At 46.8% G+C, this 21,429-nt stretch overlaps 1 protein-coding gene across 1 annotated transcript in view; it reads right to left on the bottom strand.

Annotated features, from left to right (window-relative positions):
- Nucleotides 1-21,429, bottom strand: part of KCNS1 (potassium voltage-gated channel modifier subfamily S member 1) — a 68,623-nt gene that overhangs the window by 9,661 nt on the left and 37,533 nt on the right. Inside the window, exon 2 of the mRNA XM_056844877.1 lies at nucleotides 1,164-2,156. Coding sequence (XP_056700855.1) covers nucleotides 1,164-2,156 — 993 coding nt within the window. The remainder of the gene's footprint in view (nucleotides 1-1,163; nucleotides 2,157-21,429) is intronic.

Here is a 21,429-nt window from a genome sequence, read left to right as displayed (position 1 = left end):
AGCCTGGCACACTTGATGCTGTTAAGAGGCAGTAGGACAGAAGCAGATGGATCATAGGGGGAAAAAGGTAATCTCCCAAATACTGTTTCATTTCATTTGCCTCATCCTTTTCCTCCAAGGAGCTCAGAGTCAGGGCTGGTTCCAGGTTTTGAGAGGCCCTGGGCAAAGAGTGCTCAGGTTCTCCCCTCCTCTGCCCCCCACCAGGACCCCCACTTATACCTCCCTTTCTGATCTCACCCACGTACCCCACATCTGCCTGCGCACCCTTCCTTGGCTTGCTCATGGCCCCTCCTACCACCCACACTCACAGCCACCTGCATGCCCTTTCCTCAGTGGCAAAGGGTGGCGTGTGTGGCTGAGAGTGCCACTGGCGTGTCCATAATGACCACTGCTTGCACCACCACACACTCTTCCATGGTGCTGCTGAGCAGCCCAGGTAGCCATGAGCACAGGAGGTGGAAGGCTTGCAAGAGAGTGGGAGAGGGAAGAAGAAGAGTTGGTTTTTATATGCCGACTTTCTCTACCTTTTGAGGAGCATCAAAGTGGCTTACAATCACCTTCCCTTCCTCTCCCCACAACAGACACCTTGTGAGGTAGGTGAGGCTGAGAGAGTTCAGAGAGAACTGTGACTGGCCCAAGGTCACCCAGCAGGCTTCATGTGGAGGAGTGGGGAAACTGCCGCTCATGTGGAGGAGTGGGGAATCAAATCCGGTTCTCTAGATCAGAGTCCACTGCTCTTAACCACTACACCACGCTGGCTCTCAAGGTTGTGCAGGCAGGTGGCAGAGGAGGTGTGCAGGTAGGGGTCGGTGTCAGTGGGTCCTGCCAGAAGCCCTGGGCCCTGACAGATGCCCCTCAAAGTCTGTTGCCACCAGCCCTGCACTGAGTAGTTTACAATCAGTTAGCCCATCCTCTTAGAGAACCCTTACTTAGTGGAAGAGAACATGCTTTGCACGGAGAAAATCCCAGGTGCAAAGACATGACTAACCATCACTAATTCTGAATCAGCCACAAACTTTCCCGACCAAACTGAGTTGGCGAGAAGTTCTCCAGGCCACTGAGGTGACCTGATTTCTCAGGCACAGCGATGAATCCATGAGCAACTCCAGGCCCAAGAACCGGAGAGACAAGAGAAAGGTCAACAGCATTTATTGCGGGTTTACCTTCAAGGTGGCTCCTAAAGACCTCAGGCCTGTCGAATGCCGCGCCAGCTTCAGCACGCGGAATATCCTCATGAGCCGGAACACCTGCACCACCTTGCCCAGGTTCCCCAGCTCTGGCTCCCTCCCCACGGTAACGTCCACCAAGAAGGTGAAGTAGAAAGGCAACACTGAGACGATGTCAATCAGGTTCAAGGGGTGTTTGAAAAACTTCTTCAGGTTGGGGGCCAGCAGCAAACGGGCCGTCACTTCGAAAGTGAACCAGGAGATGCAGAAGTACTCCAAGTATTCCAGCACAGGGTCGTCCGTGGCATTGTCATTCTCGTCCACCAGCTGGTACTCTTCCATGCTGTGGATGCACATGGTCGCTATGGAGACCAGCACCACGCTGATGGACACGAAACTGAAAAGTTTGCTTGGGATGGAGTAGCCCGGGTTCTCCATGGTGAGCCAGAGGCGCTTCCGCAAGCTGCCACAGCGCAGAGTGGTGTAGTGAAGGAGGTCGTGGTTGAAATCGGAAATCTCATCTGGAGAGGTGTCCACGCTGCTAACCTCGCTCTCCTCGTCCCAGTTGTGATGCCGGCTCTCCAGCTTCCGTTCATGGTAGCGGTAGCTGCAGCAGGAATCCAAGAAAAACTCGTTGATGCCCCAGTACTCGATCTCCTGACAAAAGGAAAAGACGCACAGCTCCTCCATAACATGAAGCTTGCCTGTCTGGTAGAAATGAAGCACGTACAGGAAGAAGCCCGGGTTGCGGTCGAAGTAGAACTCCCTGGCACTCACGTCGTAATCATCACACAGTTGCAGGATGGACTCCTCAGAGTCGCAGAAAAGCAAGCGCCCGAGGCGGGTGTCAGGGAACTTGGAGAGGGCGCTCGAGCTAAGCCTTCTTCTCAGACCCCCAACGTTGATGTTGATGGCGCCATCCTCAAATGCAGGATCCCAGTAATGCCGTGTCTTGTTGACCATGATCAGGAAAGCAGGAGCTAATTGGACCTGCAGCCAACACACAGTGAGGGAAACAAAAGACAGAGATTTTTTTCTCCCCGCAATTCTCCAGCTGACGCCAAAGCACTAAATTAGAAAATAAAAAAAACAGATGTTCGAAGCGTGTGTGGAAAATCACCTATCTAGTTAAGCATACTTATGATTCCTTTTGATAGTAATAAACTAGGCAAATTGCTTCTTCAGCTGAGAGTGGCTCGCACCAGCCCTGCCATACAGTGTTGAGAAAGATGCTGTCTGACTAGCGATGTTGTAACAGGTAGCCAAACTACATATTACAAGCAAATGTGCATTCAGACCTGAACAGCTGCTTTTTCTAGTCAAAAGTAGATATGGGAGAGGCCAGTTTTCAGTGGAGAATGGGGAAGAACAGGAAGGAAATGCTTAAATGTCTCTTGTCTGTTGCTTTCTGTTGCAACCCCCTTCCCCCACACTATTTCTATGGCTTAGATCCTCTGGAGTTTTCCCATGGGGCAGAAGGCTCTCTGCCTCCAAAGCACAGCTTTCTAGTTCCCCTGCCACAGTCTGAACTGTCCCCCGAAAACTTGTTTTCGGGGGACAGGGAACCCCCAGGGGCATGATTTGGGGATGGGACATTTGAGGCTGCTACAGGAAAGGGGAGGTAAGAAAGTTGTGCTTCGCGAGGGGAAAGCCTTCCACCAAGGGAAAACGCCAAAGGATCATTCCAAGCCTATGTCTAGAATTCTGCAGAAAGAAGGGGGCAGGGGGAGACAAAGCAACTGTGACCAGATGAGTATTATAGCAAAAAAACAGTAGGCAGGGAAGGGTTATTCCAGGCTCCCAATGAAAAAGGACAGGAGCCTGGATTCTAATTGGTGCTTGAGTTCATTTCAAGGAGTTTGTGTTAGCCCAGCAGAACTTTTGAGCTCCCTTTCTCTTAATAGACGTGCTTGTGGAACTCGCCTTGCTTCCAAAGCAGATTTTGCCTTGTAGCATGGAGGGCTTCTATTGGACTGCCCATTAGGCCCATGGAGTAAGCTTCATGATGCTTGGGATGAAGGCCAACACCCTATTCTTGGGTTGTCTGAAAGATACAAAACCCAACAGGTTTGCTGCAAAAATGGAAGGCTGGAAAAGCTGACTTATAGTTTGGAACAAAGGCTTGACTATTCCATGGTGGAGTCAGGTTCTAGCTCATACGTCAAACAAGTTGGATCTTCCGCCCAAGGAGCCTCCTGCTGGCTGAAGAGGTTCTTCCACCCAAGAAAGCCTCCTTGGGCCAGAGGAAAACTAGTCTGTACTTAGTTTAGCAGAATGGTAAGGTACAACCCAGTGAGTCTACATTTGTGGAGGATGACAACTGAAAGTGACTCCAAGCAAGGAGCTCTACATCCTTAAGACTCTAGTTCTGCATTACAAAAAAAAAATAACAGCTCTCAAGCAGAGCAAATTTGGGTGCTTCCACAAAGCAACGGTTCTCCATGTGGATCTCGTTGCTCTCTCGAGGCATCTGCACAGGCAGCCACAGAGCATCCACAAGGCAATTCTCCCTGCATTTTCCTTGCCTTGGCCCCCACAGGTTATATCCTCCCCCCTCCCGCCATCAGAGGGCTTTTTACAAAAATCAGTAATTGACAAATTATTGTAGTGGTATGTCAATTACTTTTTTTAAAAACTCCAGAAATGTCCTCTGGTTGTATGTGGGTGTGTGGCTTTGGGGCAAGAAAAATGGCACCAACGTGGGTGGGACCTGAAATATTATCCACAGTGGTGCAAAAACACTCTGGCTCTGATCTTTTTTAAAAAGAGAGTGTGTGTCCCAAAGCAGGTTTGGGAAAGTTCACAGCAAAGTAGGGGGAACATTGGAAGGTCACAAATACATGACAGCACCATGCAGACACTGGAGAAAAGACCACTCCTGTCCACAATCCAGAACAGAGCAAAACAGTAGAGGAGGAGGAGGAGGAGAAGGAGGAGAAGAAGGAGAGTTGGTTTTTATATGCTGACTTTCTCTACCACTTAAGGAAGAATCAAACTGGCTTACAATTACCTTTCCTTCCCCTCCCCACAACAGACACCCTGCGAGGTAGGTGGGGCTAAGACAGCTCTAAGAGAGCTGTGACTTGCCCAAGGTCACCCGGCTGGCTTTGTGCGCAGGAGTGGGGAAACAAATCCAGTTCACCAGATTAGCGTCCGCCACTCATGTGGAGGAGTGGGGCATCAACCCTGGTTCTCCAGATCTTAACCACTACACCATGCTGGCTCTAGAAGTAGCCTTTGGTCTACGAAACGAGTGGCAAAATGCATCACAGAGGACAAAGGAGGACTGCCCCATCATGTAAGAGATAACTCAAGATTCACGGCACTGTACAACCCCCTCCAGGTGGCACTTTGCCAAGCTGATGGCAGTAGAGGAGATTTTCCTTCACTGAGACCACCCCCGTTGCTTAGCTTTTTAAAGAACACCTACAAAGCGAACAGACTCAGCAAATTAAAAGCCATCTGCGGTGCAGCCAGTCGTCCTCCCATTTAATTTGTGTCAGGTCTGGGCAGAAAGGAAACCTTTGCTGACAAAGCAGGGGGGATGCACGATGTTGAGCCGTATGCCAAGGACTGCCTGCTACGCCTGACTTCAGATGCTTCATTAACAGACTATACACACATGAAGCTGCCTTATACTGAACCAGACCCTTGGTCCATCGAAGTCAGTATTGTCTGAGACCGGCAGCGGCTCCCCAGGGTCTCAGGCAGAGGTCTTGCACATCACCTACTTGCCTACTCCCTTTAACTGGAGATGCCAGGGATTGAACCTGGGACCTTCTGCATGCCAAGCAGGTGCTCTACAAACTGAGCCACAGCCCCTCTATAAAATACAGAAAAGTGGTGGTGGGGTGGGGGTGGAGAGAAAAGAAAAGCATAGACCCCCCAAATGCACACATTTTTACAAATAAATGTTATGGATAGGGTTGCCAGCTCCAGGTTGGGAAATACATGGAGATTTTGGAGGCGGAGCCTGAGGAGGGCAGGGTTTGGGGAGGGGAGGGACTTCAATGCCATAGAGCCCAATTGCCAAAGTGGCCATTTTCTCCAGGTGAACTGATCTCTATTGGCTGGAGATCAGTTCTAATAGCAGGAGATTTCCAGCTAGTACCTGGAGGTTGGCAACCCTAGCTTTGGACTTCCAAACAGCATGTGAATTACTGTATGATATTCCATATCATTTACATTATGTATGACCAAACTCAGTGACCAAACACATACTTTGCAAACAGAAGATCCCAGGTTCATTCCCTGGCGTGTGTGGTCCCCCCTCCCCGCAAAGGAGATACACATGAACACATGAAGCTGCCTTATACTGAATCAGACCCTTGGTCCATCAAAGTCAGTACTATCCACTCAGACTGGCAGCGGCTCTCCAGGGTCTCAGGCAGAGGCCTTTCACATCACCTACTTGCCTAGTCCCTTTAACTGGAGATGCCGGGGATTGAACCTGGGACCTTCTACATGCCAAGCAGATGCTCTACCACTGAGCCACACTCCTCTACTGAGATAGCTGCTCACTAGACAAATACTGACTTAGAAGGATCAGCGGTCTGACTCAACACAAGGCAACTTTGTATGTTCATAAGCCATCAATCACCTATCACAAAGTGCAATGCCCAAAACCCTGTGCCAGAAAAGCAATATGATCAACATTAAAACTATTTATAAAACTCTTCAACTGATGGATGGGCAGAACAAAAGGTAAGAACTGGGAATCATTAAAATCAGAGCTGTGGCTACTGAGAGAAGCTCGAGTTTGGCCACAGATATTCATGTTCTGGTAATGTGCAGGCTAGATCACTCTGCGTGGGCTGCCTTTGAAGACATGCTTATATGCAAATAACAGCTGGGGAGGGAGTTGAAATCAGGAAAGTGGCATGGGGACACACATTAACCTTGTTCCCCCAGTGCCATGGCCCCAAGCCTAACCCGAGGCTGCTTTTAGTCATGTTAAAGAAATGGTAGATACTACATTTACACTATTGAACACATAAACCTGCCTTATACTGAATCTTGGTCCATCCAAGTCAGTATTGTCTTCTCAGACCGGCAGTGGCTCTCCAGGGTCTCAGGCAGAGGACTTTCACATCACCTACTTGCCTAGCCCCTTTAACTGGAGATGCCAGGGATTGAAAGTGGGACCTTCTGCATGCCAAGCAGATGCTCTACCACTGAGCCAAGGCCCCTCTCCAAATTCATCGCCATCTTTATAGTACCTTTCTTTTTCTAAAAGTTTGAATGGGTGCGCCTGTTTTATAAATTGGATGAAAGGGTAGCATAATACTTCAACACATACCGTATATACTCGCGTATAAGCCGAGTTTTTCAGCCCAAAAAAAGGGCTGAAAAAGCCAACTCGGCTTATACGCGGGTCAATACGGTAGAGGGGGGAGGGAGGAGGGAGGGGGGAACTTACCGCCGCCATCTTTTCCTGGCTGGGAGCGGCCTGCAGAGGCCCCCTGCGGCCGCGGAGAGGCCGCCCAGCCGCCCCCGCCGCCTTCTCCCGGGCCGGGAGCGGCCTGCAGAGGCCCCCTGCGGCTGCAGGGAGGCCGCTCCGCCGGCCCCGCCGGGCCCACCACCAGGAGCCCAGAAGGTAAGCCTGCGCGCGCGGGGGGTGGGTTATAAGCCGACCCTTGGCTTATACACGGGTGCCTAATTTTTCCCCATTTTTGGGGAGAAATTAGGCACCTCGGCTTATACGCGGGTCGGCTTATACATGGGTATATACGGTAGGTCTCCAACCTTCTTGAGCCCAAGGGCACCTTTGGAATTCTGACACAGGGTGGTGGGCGCCACCACAAAATGGCAGCCACAAGAAGTGGAGCCAGCCACAAAGCATGAGGGATTGAGTTCAAGCTCAACAGTAGCGCAAAAGTTCTCTTTAACAGGATACCTTTTAAAAATGAAGTTATTGTTTGGAAATATTGTCTTGCATATTGTCTTCAGTCACACATTAAAGATCTGTGTGGCAGCTGCTGCCAAAACAACTTTAAAAAAACCTGCACAGCCCACCAGCTCTCCAGTGGCCAATCAGAAGCTCTGCTGGGCAAAAGCCCCACCTGGCTCCACCCACTTTCCAAAAACACTTGACGGGTGCCAGGAAATGTGTCAGCAGGTGTCAGGGTGCCCCGAGGCACCATATTGGGGACCCATGCTTTAACAGATCTCTCCTCTCATAGCTAGATTTGGGTATATAATCAAACCATGCAATCTTGAGTTTTTCTAAACTTTTGTTTCCCAGTGACTTGATCAGAGTCATGGCGCTCTGTCTCCTGCCTTTGCAGTTGTCATGCCTCCTGCTCTTATGAAGCTGACCATCCCATGAAGTCCTGCTGCCGAGAGATGGAGCCCAGCGTCCATTAAAGCCTGGAAAGGTAACTGGGAGAGTTCTGTGGTGCTTCTTCACAGCTGGCACAAGGCCCTGCTCTCTCCCTTGCCAGGAACACGAAGTGCAGGCAGGAGAGTTAGGAAAGAGAGCCAGGATGCTTCTGCTTTCCTGGCTAAGGGCCTGGCGATATTGTCCCCTTACAGTGTACAGCTAAAAATGGAAGGTGTGAATGTGACAAATGGGTATTTTAAAACTGATGCTGTTATATTGATATACTGAATAATGAGCTTGGGGTTGGCCAAGGCTTTCTGTAGAGCTTACATTTAATAGAGAAACCCAGGTTTCGTCAATATGCAATGCATGAATGTCATAAGAAGGAAGCACTGTGGTGTCACTGGGGGCTTTAATCAACTATTTACAAGGCTGCCCTAGTTAGCAAAAGTCTTCAGAAGAGCTTAACATCCCAGGTTTACTCTGATGTGGTATCCACTTTATTCAGTGCCACTTGCTTCCTACCAAGTATGCAGAGGTTTGCATTGCAAGTCAATTAATTTCAGTTTTGGGGTGGGATCCAACCAGATTTTCCCCTGGGGAAAGAAAGAGGGGGTCTAGGGTTGCCAACCTCCAGGTGGTACAAAAAAGAACCAGTACTACTCAATATATACAAAATCTATTCAATACTAAGTGCAAACATGAGAGACGGACAAAACACAACAAGTTACAACAGTAAACACAATATATACAAGATGCGTCAAAAAGCAGTAAACTGCAAACTGTATAATACAAGCATAATAGCTATCTCCAAAGGGCTAGACATCAGTCCAATGTACAGAAGGAAGAAGAGCAGGATCTTCTTATCCAAAAGTAGACAGTTGCTCCAAAGTAGGTAGCAGAAGTGTCCAAAAGAGGATGGCAAAGAGGAAACGCTATTCTGGATATTCAGTAGCGCTTTCACCAAAGCATAGCTTCATCAGCCTAAACAATTCATATAAATATTTATTTCTATGAATAATTTTATGAATATTTTTTCATGACAAAATTGCCTTTTTAGGGTAATCGGAAACAAAAGTATAATAATAGCTTACCTCAGTTCAAAGGAACTCATATACTTGGGAGGTTAACAGTCTTGTTAATTATCCAGGTCCTAACCAAGTAGGAGAATGATTCTTAGAATATGCAAGTTTTTAGTATTTTTTAATAAAGTATTTGCAATTTTTAATGTTATTTGTTTTAAGCTCCCACAAAAGAATTGGGCTGCTAATATTTCAAAGTCATAATTAGACTGTAAAGGTCAGCGTCGAGTACATATAGTACCAATTGGGTCACATGATGTTTAGTGAGGACTAATTCAAGAGGATTTAAAGGTACAGTAAATATATAGCCACATTTAAAGGAAACTTACAAAAAAACAGGACAAATCAAATTCATTGTTCAAACCATTTGGAGCTAGAGTATTAAAAAGATGAATGAAACGCATTTCATTCTGGAGGAGCACTTTTTGTACATTTTTAAAGTCATGTGGGTGATCTCTATAAACCCATACCACGAAAAATTTCATGTTATTTTCAGAATGTTTTTGCTCAACAAAATGGCTTGTTAAAGGGGCAACAAAATTACGAGCCCGTAACCTTGATCTATGTTCCCCTATGTGGAGTCTAATTTGGCGTTAGGAGTCTAATCTGTCATTCTCCTACTTGGTTAGGACCTGGATAATTAACAAGACTGTTAACCTCCCAAGTATATGAGTTCCTTTGAACTGAGGTAAGCTATTATTATACTTTTGTTTCCGATTACCCTAAAAAGGCAATTTTGTCATGAAAAAATATTCATAAAATTATTCATAGAAATAAATATAAATATGTATATGAATTGTTTAGGCTGATGAAGCCAATCTTTGGTGAAAGCGCTACAGAATATCCGGAATAGCGTTTCCTCTTTGCCGTCCTCTTTTGGACACTTCTGCTACCTACTTTGGAGCAACTGTCTACTTTTGGATAAGAAGCTCCTGCTCTTCTTCCTTTTGTACATTGGACTGACGTCTAGCCCTTTGGAGATAGCTATTATGCTTGTATTATACAGTTTGCAGTTTACTGCTTTTTGACGCACCTTGTATATATTGTGTTTATTGTTGTAACTTGCTGTGTTTTGACCGTCTCTCATGTTTGCACTTAGTATTGAATAGATTTTGTATATATTGAGTAGTACTGGTTCTTCTTTGTAGCAACATTTATTATCAGTACAGTGAGTTTTTCCGTACAACCTCCAGGTGGTGGCTGGAGATTGCCCGCTATTACAACTGATCTCCAGGTGTCCCTTCGATCAGCCTCTGTACCAGAGGACTGGAGAATGGCCAATGTAGCACCCATTTATAAAAAAGGTTCCACAGGGGACCCAGGAAATTACAGGCCAGTTAGCTTAACGTCTGTTCCGGGTAAATTAGTGGAAAGCATTATTAAAGATAGAATTGTCAAGCATATAGAAGGGCAAGGTCTGCTGGGCAAAACCCAACATGGCTTCTGTAAGGGTAGGTCCTGTCTCACTAACCTATTAGAGTTTTTTGATAGTGTCAATAAGCATGTGGACAGGAATGAGCCTGTGGATATTGTGTATTTGGATTTCCAAAAAGCTTTTGACAAAGTCCCCCACCAAAGACTGCTAAGCAAACTTCATAGTCATGGGATAAGAGGACAAGTCCTCTTATGGATTGAGAGCTGGCTGAAAAATAGGAAGCAGAGAGTAGGAATCAATGGTCAGTTCTCACAATGGCGGGATGTGAGCAGTGGGGTGCCTCAGGGATCTGTGTTGGGACCGGTACTTTTCAACCTGTTTATCAATGACCTGGAGTTGGGGTTAAACAGTGAAGTAGCCAAGTTTGCAGATGACACCAAATTATTTAGGGTGGTTAAAACAAAATCGGACTGTGAAGAGCTCCAGAAGGATCTCTGCGTACTGGAAGAATGGGCATTAAAATGGCAAATGAGATTCAATGTGAGTAAGTGTAAAGTGATGCATATTGGGGCAAAAAATCCCAACTTCACATATACACTGATGGGATCTGTGCTGGCAGCGACAGACCAAGAAAGGGATCTTGGGGTGGTAGTGGATAGCTCAATGAAGATGTCAACCCAGTGTGCTGCTGCTGTAAAAAAGGCAAATTCCATGCTGGCCATAATTAGACGAGGAATAGAGAATAAAACTGCTGATATCATACTGCCCTTGTACAAATCTATGGTGAGACCACACTTGGAATACTGTGTACAGTTCTGGTCACCACACCTAAAAATGGATATTACAGAGCTTGAGAAGGTGCAGAAAAGAGCAACCAAAATGATTAAGGGACTAGAGCAACTGTCCTATGGGGAGCGGTTAGGACACTTAGGACACTTATTTTTTCACACAACGCATAGTTACACTGTGGAACTCCCTGCCCCAGGATGTGGCGATGGCTGCCAGCTTGGAGGGCTTTAAGAGGGGAGTGGACATATTCATGGAGGATATTCATATTCATGGAGGAGAGGGGTATTCATGGTTATTAGTTAGAATGGATACTGGTCAAGCTGCATACCTATTCTCTCTAGTATCAGAGGAGCATGCCTATTATTTTGGGTGCGGTGGAACACAGGCAGGATGGTGCTGCTGCACCCGTCTTGTTGTGGCTTCCTAAAGGCACCTGGTTGGCTACTGTGTGAACAGACTGCTGGACTTGATGGGCCTTGGTCTAATCCAGCAGGGCCTTTCTTATGTTCTTACGGTGATAGAAATCAGTTCCCCTGTAGAAAATGGCCACTTTGGCAATTGGACTCTATGGCATTGAAGTCCCTCCCCTCTCCAAACCCACCCTCCTCAGACCCCACCCCCAAAATATCCAGGTATTTCCCAACCCGGAGCTGGCAATCCTAAGGGGGTCCATTTCGACCACTAGGGTTCCCAATTGCCCATTAATGGTGGACAATTGCCCACTGATTGGTTCAGCTGCCTGCTGAGGGTGAAAGCAGGCCATGGGAAGGGAGGGAGAGCAATGGGTGCTCACTGCGCAATGACGTCACTTCCAGTTTATGCAGAAATGCCAGCATTGCACAGGGGGGATGCTCTAGCATATCCCCAAAACCCTATGTTTGCAAGAGCTAGAGCATCCCCCTCGTAAGATGCTGGCACTTCGGCATAAACCGGAAGTGGCGTCATCGCATAGGTGACACCAATCGCCACTCCAAACCTGTCTCCCTAAACTTCCCCCATGCTGGTGATCACAGGGCTTGCATGGACAAAAGCTATGTGGGATAGAGCTTGTAGTAAGAAGAGGAATTGGGTGAGACTGAGAGAAAAAGGCCCTGACCAGGATGGCCCAGGCTAGCTTGATCTCGTCAGATCTCAGAAGCTAAGCAGGGTCAGCCCTGGTTAGTATTTGGATGGGAGACCACCAAGGAATACCAGGGTTGCTGTGCAGAGGAAGGCACTGGCAAACCACCTCTGTTAGTCTCTTGCCTTGAAAAACCTCCTGGGGGGTCTATCAGTCAGCTGCAACTTGAGGGCACTTTACACAAGAGAAAAAGCTGGTTGGATCCAATCCTTTGAATGAAGGAGCTTATTACGTGATATAGATGCTCTTTCTTTCCATAAACATCCTTCCTCCATCCGGCTCAGGAGCTCCCACCATCATTTTCACCACGAATCAAGCATACCTTTAAAATCACCAATCTCTAGATCTCAGACCTACAAGTTCTCGTACTCCAGGAGCATTTCCCCCCCCCCAAAAAAAATCCTTTAACAAACATCCAATTCAATATTCTGCAGCTCAGTGGCTTAAGGCAAAGCCGCCGCTGTTGCTTTGAGGCTCCTGCAAACACCCCTAATGCCGGCGCTCTAATTCTGTGTGAAATTTATCGAGCAAGATCAAATCATATCTGTTAATTATTAATCATCCGAGAGGGGAGCCCCCAACCTTCAACTGGGAAAAGAGCAGATTGAATTTTCAGACACGAGCGCTCCTCCTTTGACATATTCATCCACATTGCCGCAAAGTGCTCCTCACCATGTTATGCAATAGCATCCCTCGGGCCTGTGCCTCTTAGAACACGGAAAACGTCTACATTTTCAGCGTTCTGAAAGGGTTTGCTGGGCAGCGGGTCACGATGATACGGCAGGAAAAATTTTTGTTTGGTTTCTGGAGGGATCTGGAAATTTACCAAGGATCTTTGATCTTCGGGAGAAGGGATTCTGCCACATCCTCTTGCAGACCTAAAATAGACAAGCTTGCTTCTTGGATGATATTTCAGGCAGACGGGTAACTTCTGCCAGTCATGATCGCATCTCAGTGCAATTCTAAATGCGTTCCATTCACCTACCTGGTTCTTCAACAAATCCAACTTGGCTGGAGTCTCCATTCACAGCTGCATCAAAACAAAACCAAGTCACATTTTATTCTGTTTTGCTGGGGTTTTAAAACTCATGCTACCTACTACAGTAATTGGGACTAGGTGGCAAGAGGCCTATAATTTATTTAAAAAATTAAATGTTTATCACATGGTATTGCTGCTGTTACAGGTAGAGTATCCATTATCTGGACATCCCATATCTGAACTGATCCAAAAACCTGACCCTTTGAGCTGGCATGCAGGCAAACCCGTGCTGCCTGCTTGCAATGTTTCCTCTCACCTAAAAAAATAAAATACAGTATGCACTGCATCGCGGGTGGAGACTGAAAGCCTGACATTGTTAGTTTGTTTGTTGTTACTCTTGTTTTACAGCTGATAATTTAACTATTCTGGAGAGACAGTTACACCTTTGCTTTCTGATGCTTCAATATCCACAAAATTATTGAAAATATTGTTTAAAATTACATTCAGACTATGTGTATAAAGTGTATATAAAACAGAAAGGAATTTGGGTCCCATCCCCAAGATATCTCATTATATGCAAACATTCCAAAATATTCCAATATAGAGAACGATCCAAAATACGGACCACTTCTGGTCCCAAGCAGTCCAGATAAGGGATACTCACATGAACACATGAAGCTGCCTTATATACTCACATGAACACATGAAGCTGCCTTATACTGAATCAGACCCTTGGTCCATCAAAGTCAGTATTTACTCAGACCGGCGGCAGCTCTCCAGGGTCTCAGGCAGAGGTCTCTCGCATCACCTACTTGCCTGGTCCCTTTAAATGGAGATGCTGGGGATTGAACCTGGGACCTTCTGCATGCCAAGCAGATGGTCTACCACTGAGCCACGACCCCTCAACCTGTATTACATTTTTAAAAATTAAGGAAAAAGAACTGTGCTTCTTGCGTGTGTTTTGAGAGACATTTGGACTTTGCTAGTCTTTATTTTTCCAATGAGGTTACTCTTGCTTATCTGTTTCTTCTTCCCAGGATGCAGGTGCTGTATTCTAACACAAGGAGCAACCCTAAAAAGACCAGTCTGCTCAGCATCTCACACTCAATCTTAGTAAGACCAAGTCTAAAGATCATGGCCTGATCAATCTGCTTTCTCCTCTTTTTAAATTTTGTAACATCTAAACCCGTGTTGGCGAACCTATGGCACGCGTGCCACAAGCGGCACGCCAAGCCCTTTCTATGGGCACGCGTGGAGCCGCTGGCCCCCCGCCCATCCCCTGCCCCCTCCTCGCGGCCTCGACGCCATCTGCCTCCGTTGCCCCGCTCCGCCTTAGCAGCAGCAGCAGCGCCGCCGCCCCACCCAGGCGTCGCTCCAGACCCGCCGCCGCCCACTCATGCTCGGCCCCGAGGGCTGCCCTGCCGGCCGCACCGCTACGCCCGCCGAGTCGCCCCCGCCCCCTCCTCTGCCCCCTTGGCTGCCCGTCCCCCTCCTCCGCGCCGCAGCCAATTTTGTCGAGGGGTGGGGGCGACTCGGCGTGCGTAGCAGGGCGGCCGGCAGGGCTGCCCTAGGGGCCGAGCATGAGCGGCCGGTGGCGGCGGCGGGTCCAGAGCGGCACCTGGGTGGGGCGGCGGCGCTGCTGCTGAGGCGGAGCGGAGCGACTGGAAGCTTGCGGGAGGCTTGCGGTGGCCGGCTCTTTCGCTTGGACTTGCCACTGAGCTGCACATTTCCCCCATCCAGATTCTCAAAACTGCATGGGGGGGTTATTGTCCATTTGTGTATGGGAGGTTTAGCCTTGGACTTGCCACTGAGATGCACATTTCCCCCATCCAGATTCTCAAAACTGCATGGGGGGGTTATTGTCCATTTGTGAATGGGAGGGTTAGCCTTGGACTTGCCACTGAGATGCACATTTCCCCCATCCAGATTCTCAAAACTGCATTGGGGGGGGGGGTTGTTGTCCATTTGTGAATGGGAGGTTTTGCCTTGGACTTGCCACTCAGATGCACAACTCAACAATAAGCCCCCGTGCAGAGTTTTGAGAATGCAGATGGGGAAAATGGTGTTTGTCAGTCATTGCCATGATTTAATTTTATGGATGACAAAGGATAGTACAGTTAGATCTGAAAATGAAATCCTTAAAGTGTGGAATTCTCTGCCAAATAATTTTAAATCAACGAAAGCACTTGGGATTGCTTTCCTTACTTTGTTCGGATCATTTTATGCTTGTGAGCATAAGATGTTAACGTATGAGTTGTTTTTTCTAAACTAAAACCTCTGTATTCAGGTTAAATTGCTGTGTTGGCACTTTATGATGAATAAGTGGGTTTTGGGTTGCAGTTTGGGCACTCGGTCTCTAAAAGGTTCGCCATCACTGATCTAAACTGACAAAGAGTTCTGGTAAGCTTAAAAGCTTGCACAACGTTTTGCGTTGATCTGGGCAGTCCTAATAAAAAAAAGGATCACATGGATTTTTTCAGTGTAACGAAACAGCCAGATAATTGTCACTTGGATATGGAGGCTGAAACTGGAGAAATGCCATATTGAAATACGTTAAATAAATAAACGAAACAGTTTTCTTGCAGGTCATATTCGCAATATCAGAAGCGCGGTCTACAAGCCATCTATAATAACGTATCTGGGGCCAGGGTGCTTAACATCCTGCTTGCTCCCATATGAATCTGGCCATCAGTTTAGATATTCTGCAGAGGCTCTGGCCCTGTGCATTCCTTACCTACAAAGGTAAGGAACCTACAGAAGGGAGGGGAAATCAGACAGGGCTTTTTCTGCAGCGCTGTCTCACCTCTGGAAGGCCCTTCCCACAGCAGCTCACCTGGATCTTGTGTGTATGTAAAGTGCCGTCAAGTCGCAGCCATCTTATGGTGACCCCTTATGGGGATTTCAAGGCAAGAGTCTAACAGGTGGTTTGCCAATTTTCTAACAGTTAAGCGGTTCCTCAGTGGAACAAGCTTCCTCAGCAGGTGGTAAGTGCTCTTTGAAGAAGAGGTTAGATGGCCATCTATCAGAAATGCTAATTCTTTGACCTTAGGCAGATCATGAGAGGGAGGGCATCTTGGCCATCTTCTGGGCATGGAGTAGGGGTCACTGGGTGTGTGTGTGTGGGGGGGAGGCAGTTGTGAATTTCCTGCATTGTGCAGGGGGTTGGACTAGATGACCATGGTGGTCCCTTCCAACTCTATGATTCCTCTACATAGCGACCCTGGTATTCCTTGGTAGTCTCCCATCCAAATACTATTTATTTATTTAGATTTTTAACCCACCCTCAATCCCCGGCCAAGACCGGGCTCAGGGCAGCTAACAGCAATACTCGATACATAAAAACAATATAAAATACAATGTAAATAAAATAAGCTGACCTTGCTTAGCTTCCAAGATCGGGCTATACCATGCTGCCTTCCTTCCCCACCTGACTCTTAACCCAGACTTTAGTTTTAGGGGGCCACGAGATGATTTTTTTTTTTTTTGGTCTATTTGGCTGTTGTGTGTTTCCTCTTCTCTTTTGCAATCTTTGCTTTCTGATATTAATGGGCGGGTGGATGTCTGGATTTTATGCATCATTGTGATTTTATACTGCTAATCTGTTTTATTTTACTGTAGACGGTTTTCACTGCCAGGTGCCCCAGAAGCCGGCAGAGTTAGAATCCGCAAGATAGGAAGTCTACTAAATAAATAAAATTCACACTCTGCACAGCGATAGAAATGGGGGCACTCTGGGAAAGCATAGCACTTTCCCAGAAATAAAATACTGCTGTTTTGAGAGTTGAGAAATGGCTGCCCTTGCCACAGAATTCGGCTTTGAAGGATGATGACCGGACCCCAGACAGAAAATGCCATCTGGAACAAAGCGCCCGTTTGAAGGAAAGACTCTCCTTGCCACTGCTACTGAAATGTGTAACATGCCAGCTCATGGTGCTATTCCTGCTGATGAAAGAATGATTGAACTCCTCAGCTGGTCTTCATGGAACTAAAAACGTTTGAGGCCCACTGCAAAATGCGTTTGCCAAATAGTTGGTGGATAAACTTGTTGGGATGCCGCAGTTTCCCCAGGGTTTCGGCCAAGGCATCCATGGTCCCTTTTTGCCACATTTAGTTTGATCAGTTCCCATTCGTTTCTCCCTCAGGCACGGGCAGAGCGCTTGCGGAAATGCATCCAACTGCAGGGTCATTGGATTCTTGCCTGTCCTACCAAGTCAATTCCACTAAGTGACTGACTGGTGGTATGTCTGGAAGACATTTGTGTTTTTCGTGGGATGCTTCTGAAGGAAGTTATCCTCAAGAGGGAAGTGGCAGAGAGCTGGTGACCCAGGGACATCGCTCTCTAGGATCTGATTTCCATGTGGGGCTCAGGGGTCTGCATCTTTAAGCTTCTACAGTTTCCTGGCACATCAGAAAATGTAATCTGGTGACCGATATCCATGTACCATAACACCCAGTCTACATTGCTGCAGTCCCCTGGACTGTCCAAAAACTGCAGTCTGTTCAGAATACAGCTACACAGTGGTTAACAATTAGAGATCGCAGTGGCTAGAACGTCGGACTAGGAAATGGGAGACCCAGGGTCAGCTGACCCACATCTTTTCATGGTAGTAGGGATGCCAGCTCATCTCCAGACCACAGAGATCTGATCCCCTGGAGAAAATGGATGCTTTGGAGGCTGGACTCTGTGGCATTGTGCCCCACTGAGGTCCCTGTCCTCCCCAGGCTCCATCCCCAAATCTCCAGGAGTTTCCTAACCTGGATCTGGCAACCCTACCCCCACCCCCATCCCTTGCTGGGAGCCAGGGGGACCTGGCAACCCTACATGGAAGCTTGCTGGGTGAGCATGGATCAGTCACTCTTCCTCAGCATAGTCTACCTCACAGAGTTGTGAGGACATAATGGAAGAAGGGTGAATTATGTTGTGAGCCACTTTGAGCCCCAATGGGGGAGAAAAGTGGAGTGCAAATATGATATGACTTGGAATATGTTGTCAGTACTTAAAAAGCTTCAGTAGCTACCAGGTCGCCCCCACCCCTGGAAACAATTCAAAGTTGCATTTGCTCCCATACAAATTTCCTTGATTGATAAAGATCCTGATGGAGGTCCAGCTCTGAGTACCCCCTTCTTTAAAGACAAGGAAAGCCAGCAGGGATTGTCTTTCTCATGGGGGGGTGGGGGGTGCAATTCTACAAACTCATGCAACTTATCCAGCATTTCTCCTGATGAGTTTTGGGAGCCAGACAAATAATATTATCCACCAGGCATTTAGCTTATTCAACTGTAAACAGATCGGCTTGTTGATTTTGCTGCGGTTCCATCTTTTTCAGCAAACATATTGCATTGTTACATTTTAATACTGATTGTTTTAAATAGATGCCTTGAGAACTCCGGTTAGTAGGTGGGGAATTAGGGTTGCCAACCTCTAGGTGGCAGCTGGAGATCTCCCGCTATTGCAACTGATCTCCAGGCGACAGAGATCAGTTCACCTGGAGAAAATGGCCACTTTGGAAGGTTGACTCTATGGCATTATACCCCATTGAAGTCCCTCCCCTTCCCAAACCCCACCCTCCTCAGGCTCCACCCCCCAAAATCTCCAGGTATTTCCCAACCTGGAGCTGGCAACCCTATGGGGTATAAATATTTTTAAAGACTACCATGCTAAGGAAAGTTGAAGGCAGTAGGAAAAGAGGAAGACTTAACCCAAGATGGATTGACTGAACAAAGGAAGCAGCAGCCCTCAGTTTGGATGCTGTCTGAAGCAGTTTGGTGGTCAAACAGTTTTTGTCTTCAAAATGGATTATAGACTGGGGTGAACAGGAATCAAGAACTTGAGGGTGTAGCCACATCTCCATGCAAGCCTACGGCATAACAGCCTCACAGTCGGGGCTGCAGCCTACTTACTATTACATGTCTGGCAAGTCTCTTCTTAAGGCTAAAGATATGGAAGCCACAATTGCCCTTCACCAGCAAATGCATCCCTTAGTTCTCTTGCTGCAGCCACAAAAACCTAGGCCAATTTCCCACCCAACAAAAAAGCGTTCGTCAACATATAAAAAGAAACTTCCGCAATCTATGCGCATCTCGCAGTGCAACAGCTGCCTGTGATAAACCACAGAGCTTTGCTGCAACATTGATTTTCTTTTCAAATCTCCCTTTCACTCATCACACACAGAGGGGGAAAAATGGAAGAGGATCTCTTCTGAAAGAGCAAACAAAGGAGAATATTGCTGTCTGATTAACTTCTGCACAGGCCATATTCTCACTGAAGCAATGACTAATCCGTGTTTTTTTCCAGAAGGACGACTGTAATTTCCAAGCTACAAGCTCTGCCATTTGCCTGCAGGAAAACCTCGCAGAGAACCCAACTTGGAGGTCAAAGCCCTAATTATTAAAAAGACAATCTCTGCTGATATCAATGGAATCAGAGTTATTTTTATAGTGCAACCACTACATGTGGCACTTTACAAAGAAACTTTCAAAAAATCCCATTAAAGAATTTACAATCTTAACAGAGACATTAGGATCGAGGAATTCCACATTTCCCCCAGGGTTGAACAGGGACTTGGAATTTTGTCACTATGAGTGCCAGCGTGGTATAGTGGTTAAGGTGTTGGGCTAGGAACTGGGAAATCCAGGCTTGAATCCCCACAGCCATGGCAACTTGCTGGGTGACCTTGGGCCAGTCAGCCACAACCCTGGCAAGTACTTGGATGGGAGATCTCTAAGGAATACCAGGGTCATGACACGGGGAGCAGGCAATGGCAAACCACCTCTGAATGTCCCTTGCCTTGAAAACCCTATGGGGTTGACAAATGTCAGCTGCGACTTGACAGCAAAAAATTTAAAGTGACTTCAGTGTTTTAGCAAAACCTAGGACTCTCCACCCATTACAGGCATTCAGGTAGCATAAACAGTAGGGTTGCCAACCTCCAGGTACTAGCTGGCGATCTCTTGCTATTACAACTGATCTCCAGCCAATAGAGATCAGTTTACCTGGAGAAAATGGCTGCTTTGGCAATTGGACTCTATGGCACTGAAGCCCCTCCCCAAACCCCACCCTTTTCAGGCTCCGCCCTAAAAACCTTCCACTGGTTGTAAAGAGGGACCTGCCAACCCTAATAAACAGTGACCTTGATGGCCCAGGCTAGCCTGATCTCATCTGATTCCGGAAGCTAAGCTTGGGAGACCCCTGAGGAAGTGTAGGGTTGCCACTCAAATAGCAAACTACCTCTAAAGTAACATCTCTTGCCTTGAAAACCCTACAGGGTGGCCGTAATTCAGCTGTGACTTGACGGCCCTTTCTGCCACCACCACCAACCAGTGAATAGTCTCTGTCTTTTTCTTAATTAGATCTGAATTGTATATCAATTCAGATCTAGCTTGACCTAGCTGCCTGTTTGTTTTCATAGCTCCTACACAAGAAGTAAAGATCTACTCCGTGCCTCTGAAAAAGTGAGCTCTAGTTTATGAATATTTGCGCTAGGGGGAAAAACTGTTGTCACTCTTTAAGGTATCACTTTGGTGCAACAGACCAACAAAGCTACCCCCTCTGGAATACTTCGGATTTGTGTTAGTTGCAGATAAGGACTAAGCAAAAAGCTTCAAAGAAGAGGAAAGTTTGGAACTGGGCCTTAAAAGAAGATGGAGAGATGGCAACATGTTCTGGGAGGGAGCTCTGGTCATAAATGGCAGCAAAGAGAATGACCCAACCAGGTCTCTTAAAAGAGGAGGAAACCTTTTGGATCGTTGCAGGAGTTCTAGCTGAGTACCTTTTAAAGCTATCAGTTGCATTCAGGCATTTATTTAGACCTCACAAAGGTTTTACAGTGCAATCCTGAACAGAGTTGAGAGACTTCTAACCCCACTGATGTCAATGTGCCCAGAAAATTGTAACTTTACGATTGCACTGCAAGGATAGAGGTGGCCTATGAGAGGCATTGTTTACTATGGTGCATGCATGTCTTTTCCAGAAAGGGCCACAGGGCAGGCTTAAAAAAAAATGATACACACACACACCATGAGCAATGATGCCCTTTTCACAACCCCTTCAAACCTGGAAAAAAAGAAAAACTCAGAAACGTGTGAGCCTGTTTTCCTTTGTGAACAAAACAGAGCGTTGGAGAGAAGAGCTACGGTCTTATGGTAGCCACGTTACCTGAAATGCAACAGTTAAGGTTAATATGGTGTTATCCAGAGATTCCTGAATTATATTTGTAATCTATGCCACATTAACCAAAGCCCTGCAAGCTCATTTCAGCATTATCTCCAAAGCCTGGCTGTTTTATTTCTGCAATTTAAGCAATCATTTCTTCCCGCTAGAATACAGTGATAAATACAACTGTTTACCACTAAACTCATGTCTGTACATTTTTCATGCAAGTTAGAGTGCACCTACTCCAAAATACTCATAAATTTAGTGGAAACATAAATCATCCAAAAAGCAGGTGTTGTTTTCCTGATAAAATCAATTATGCACACATGCAGTTCCACGGAGACAATTCCAAGGATTACCCACTTTTAATATAAATGGATAAAATTAGACTTTGCTTTTTCAGTGGAAGACTAAGATGCTTGATCGTGAATTACCTGGTGACCA

Source organism: Euleptes europaea, chromosome 2, assembly GCF_029931775.1.
Source record: "Euleptes europaea isolate rEulEur1 chromosome 2, rEulEur1.hap1, whole genome shotgun sequence".
Classification (NCBI taxonomy): domain Eukaryota; kingdom Metazoa; phylum Chordata; class Lepidosauria; order Squamata; family Sphaerodactylidae; genus Euleptes; species Euleptes europaea.
This window is presented reverse-complemented; position numbering and strand designations above follow the sequence as displayed.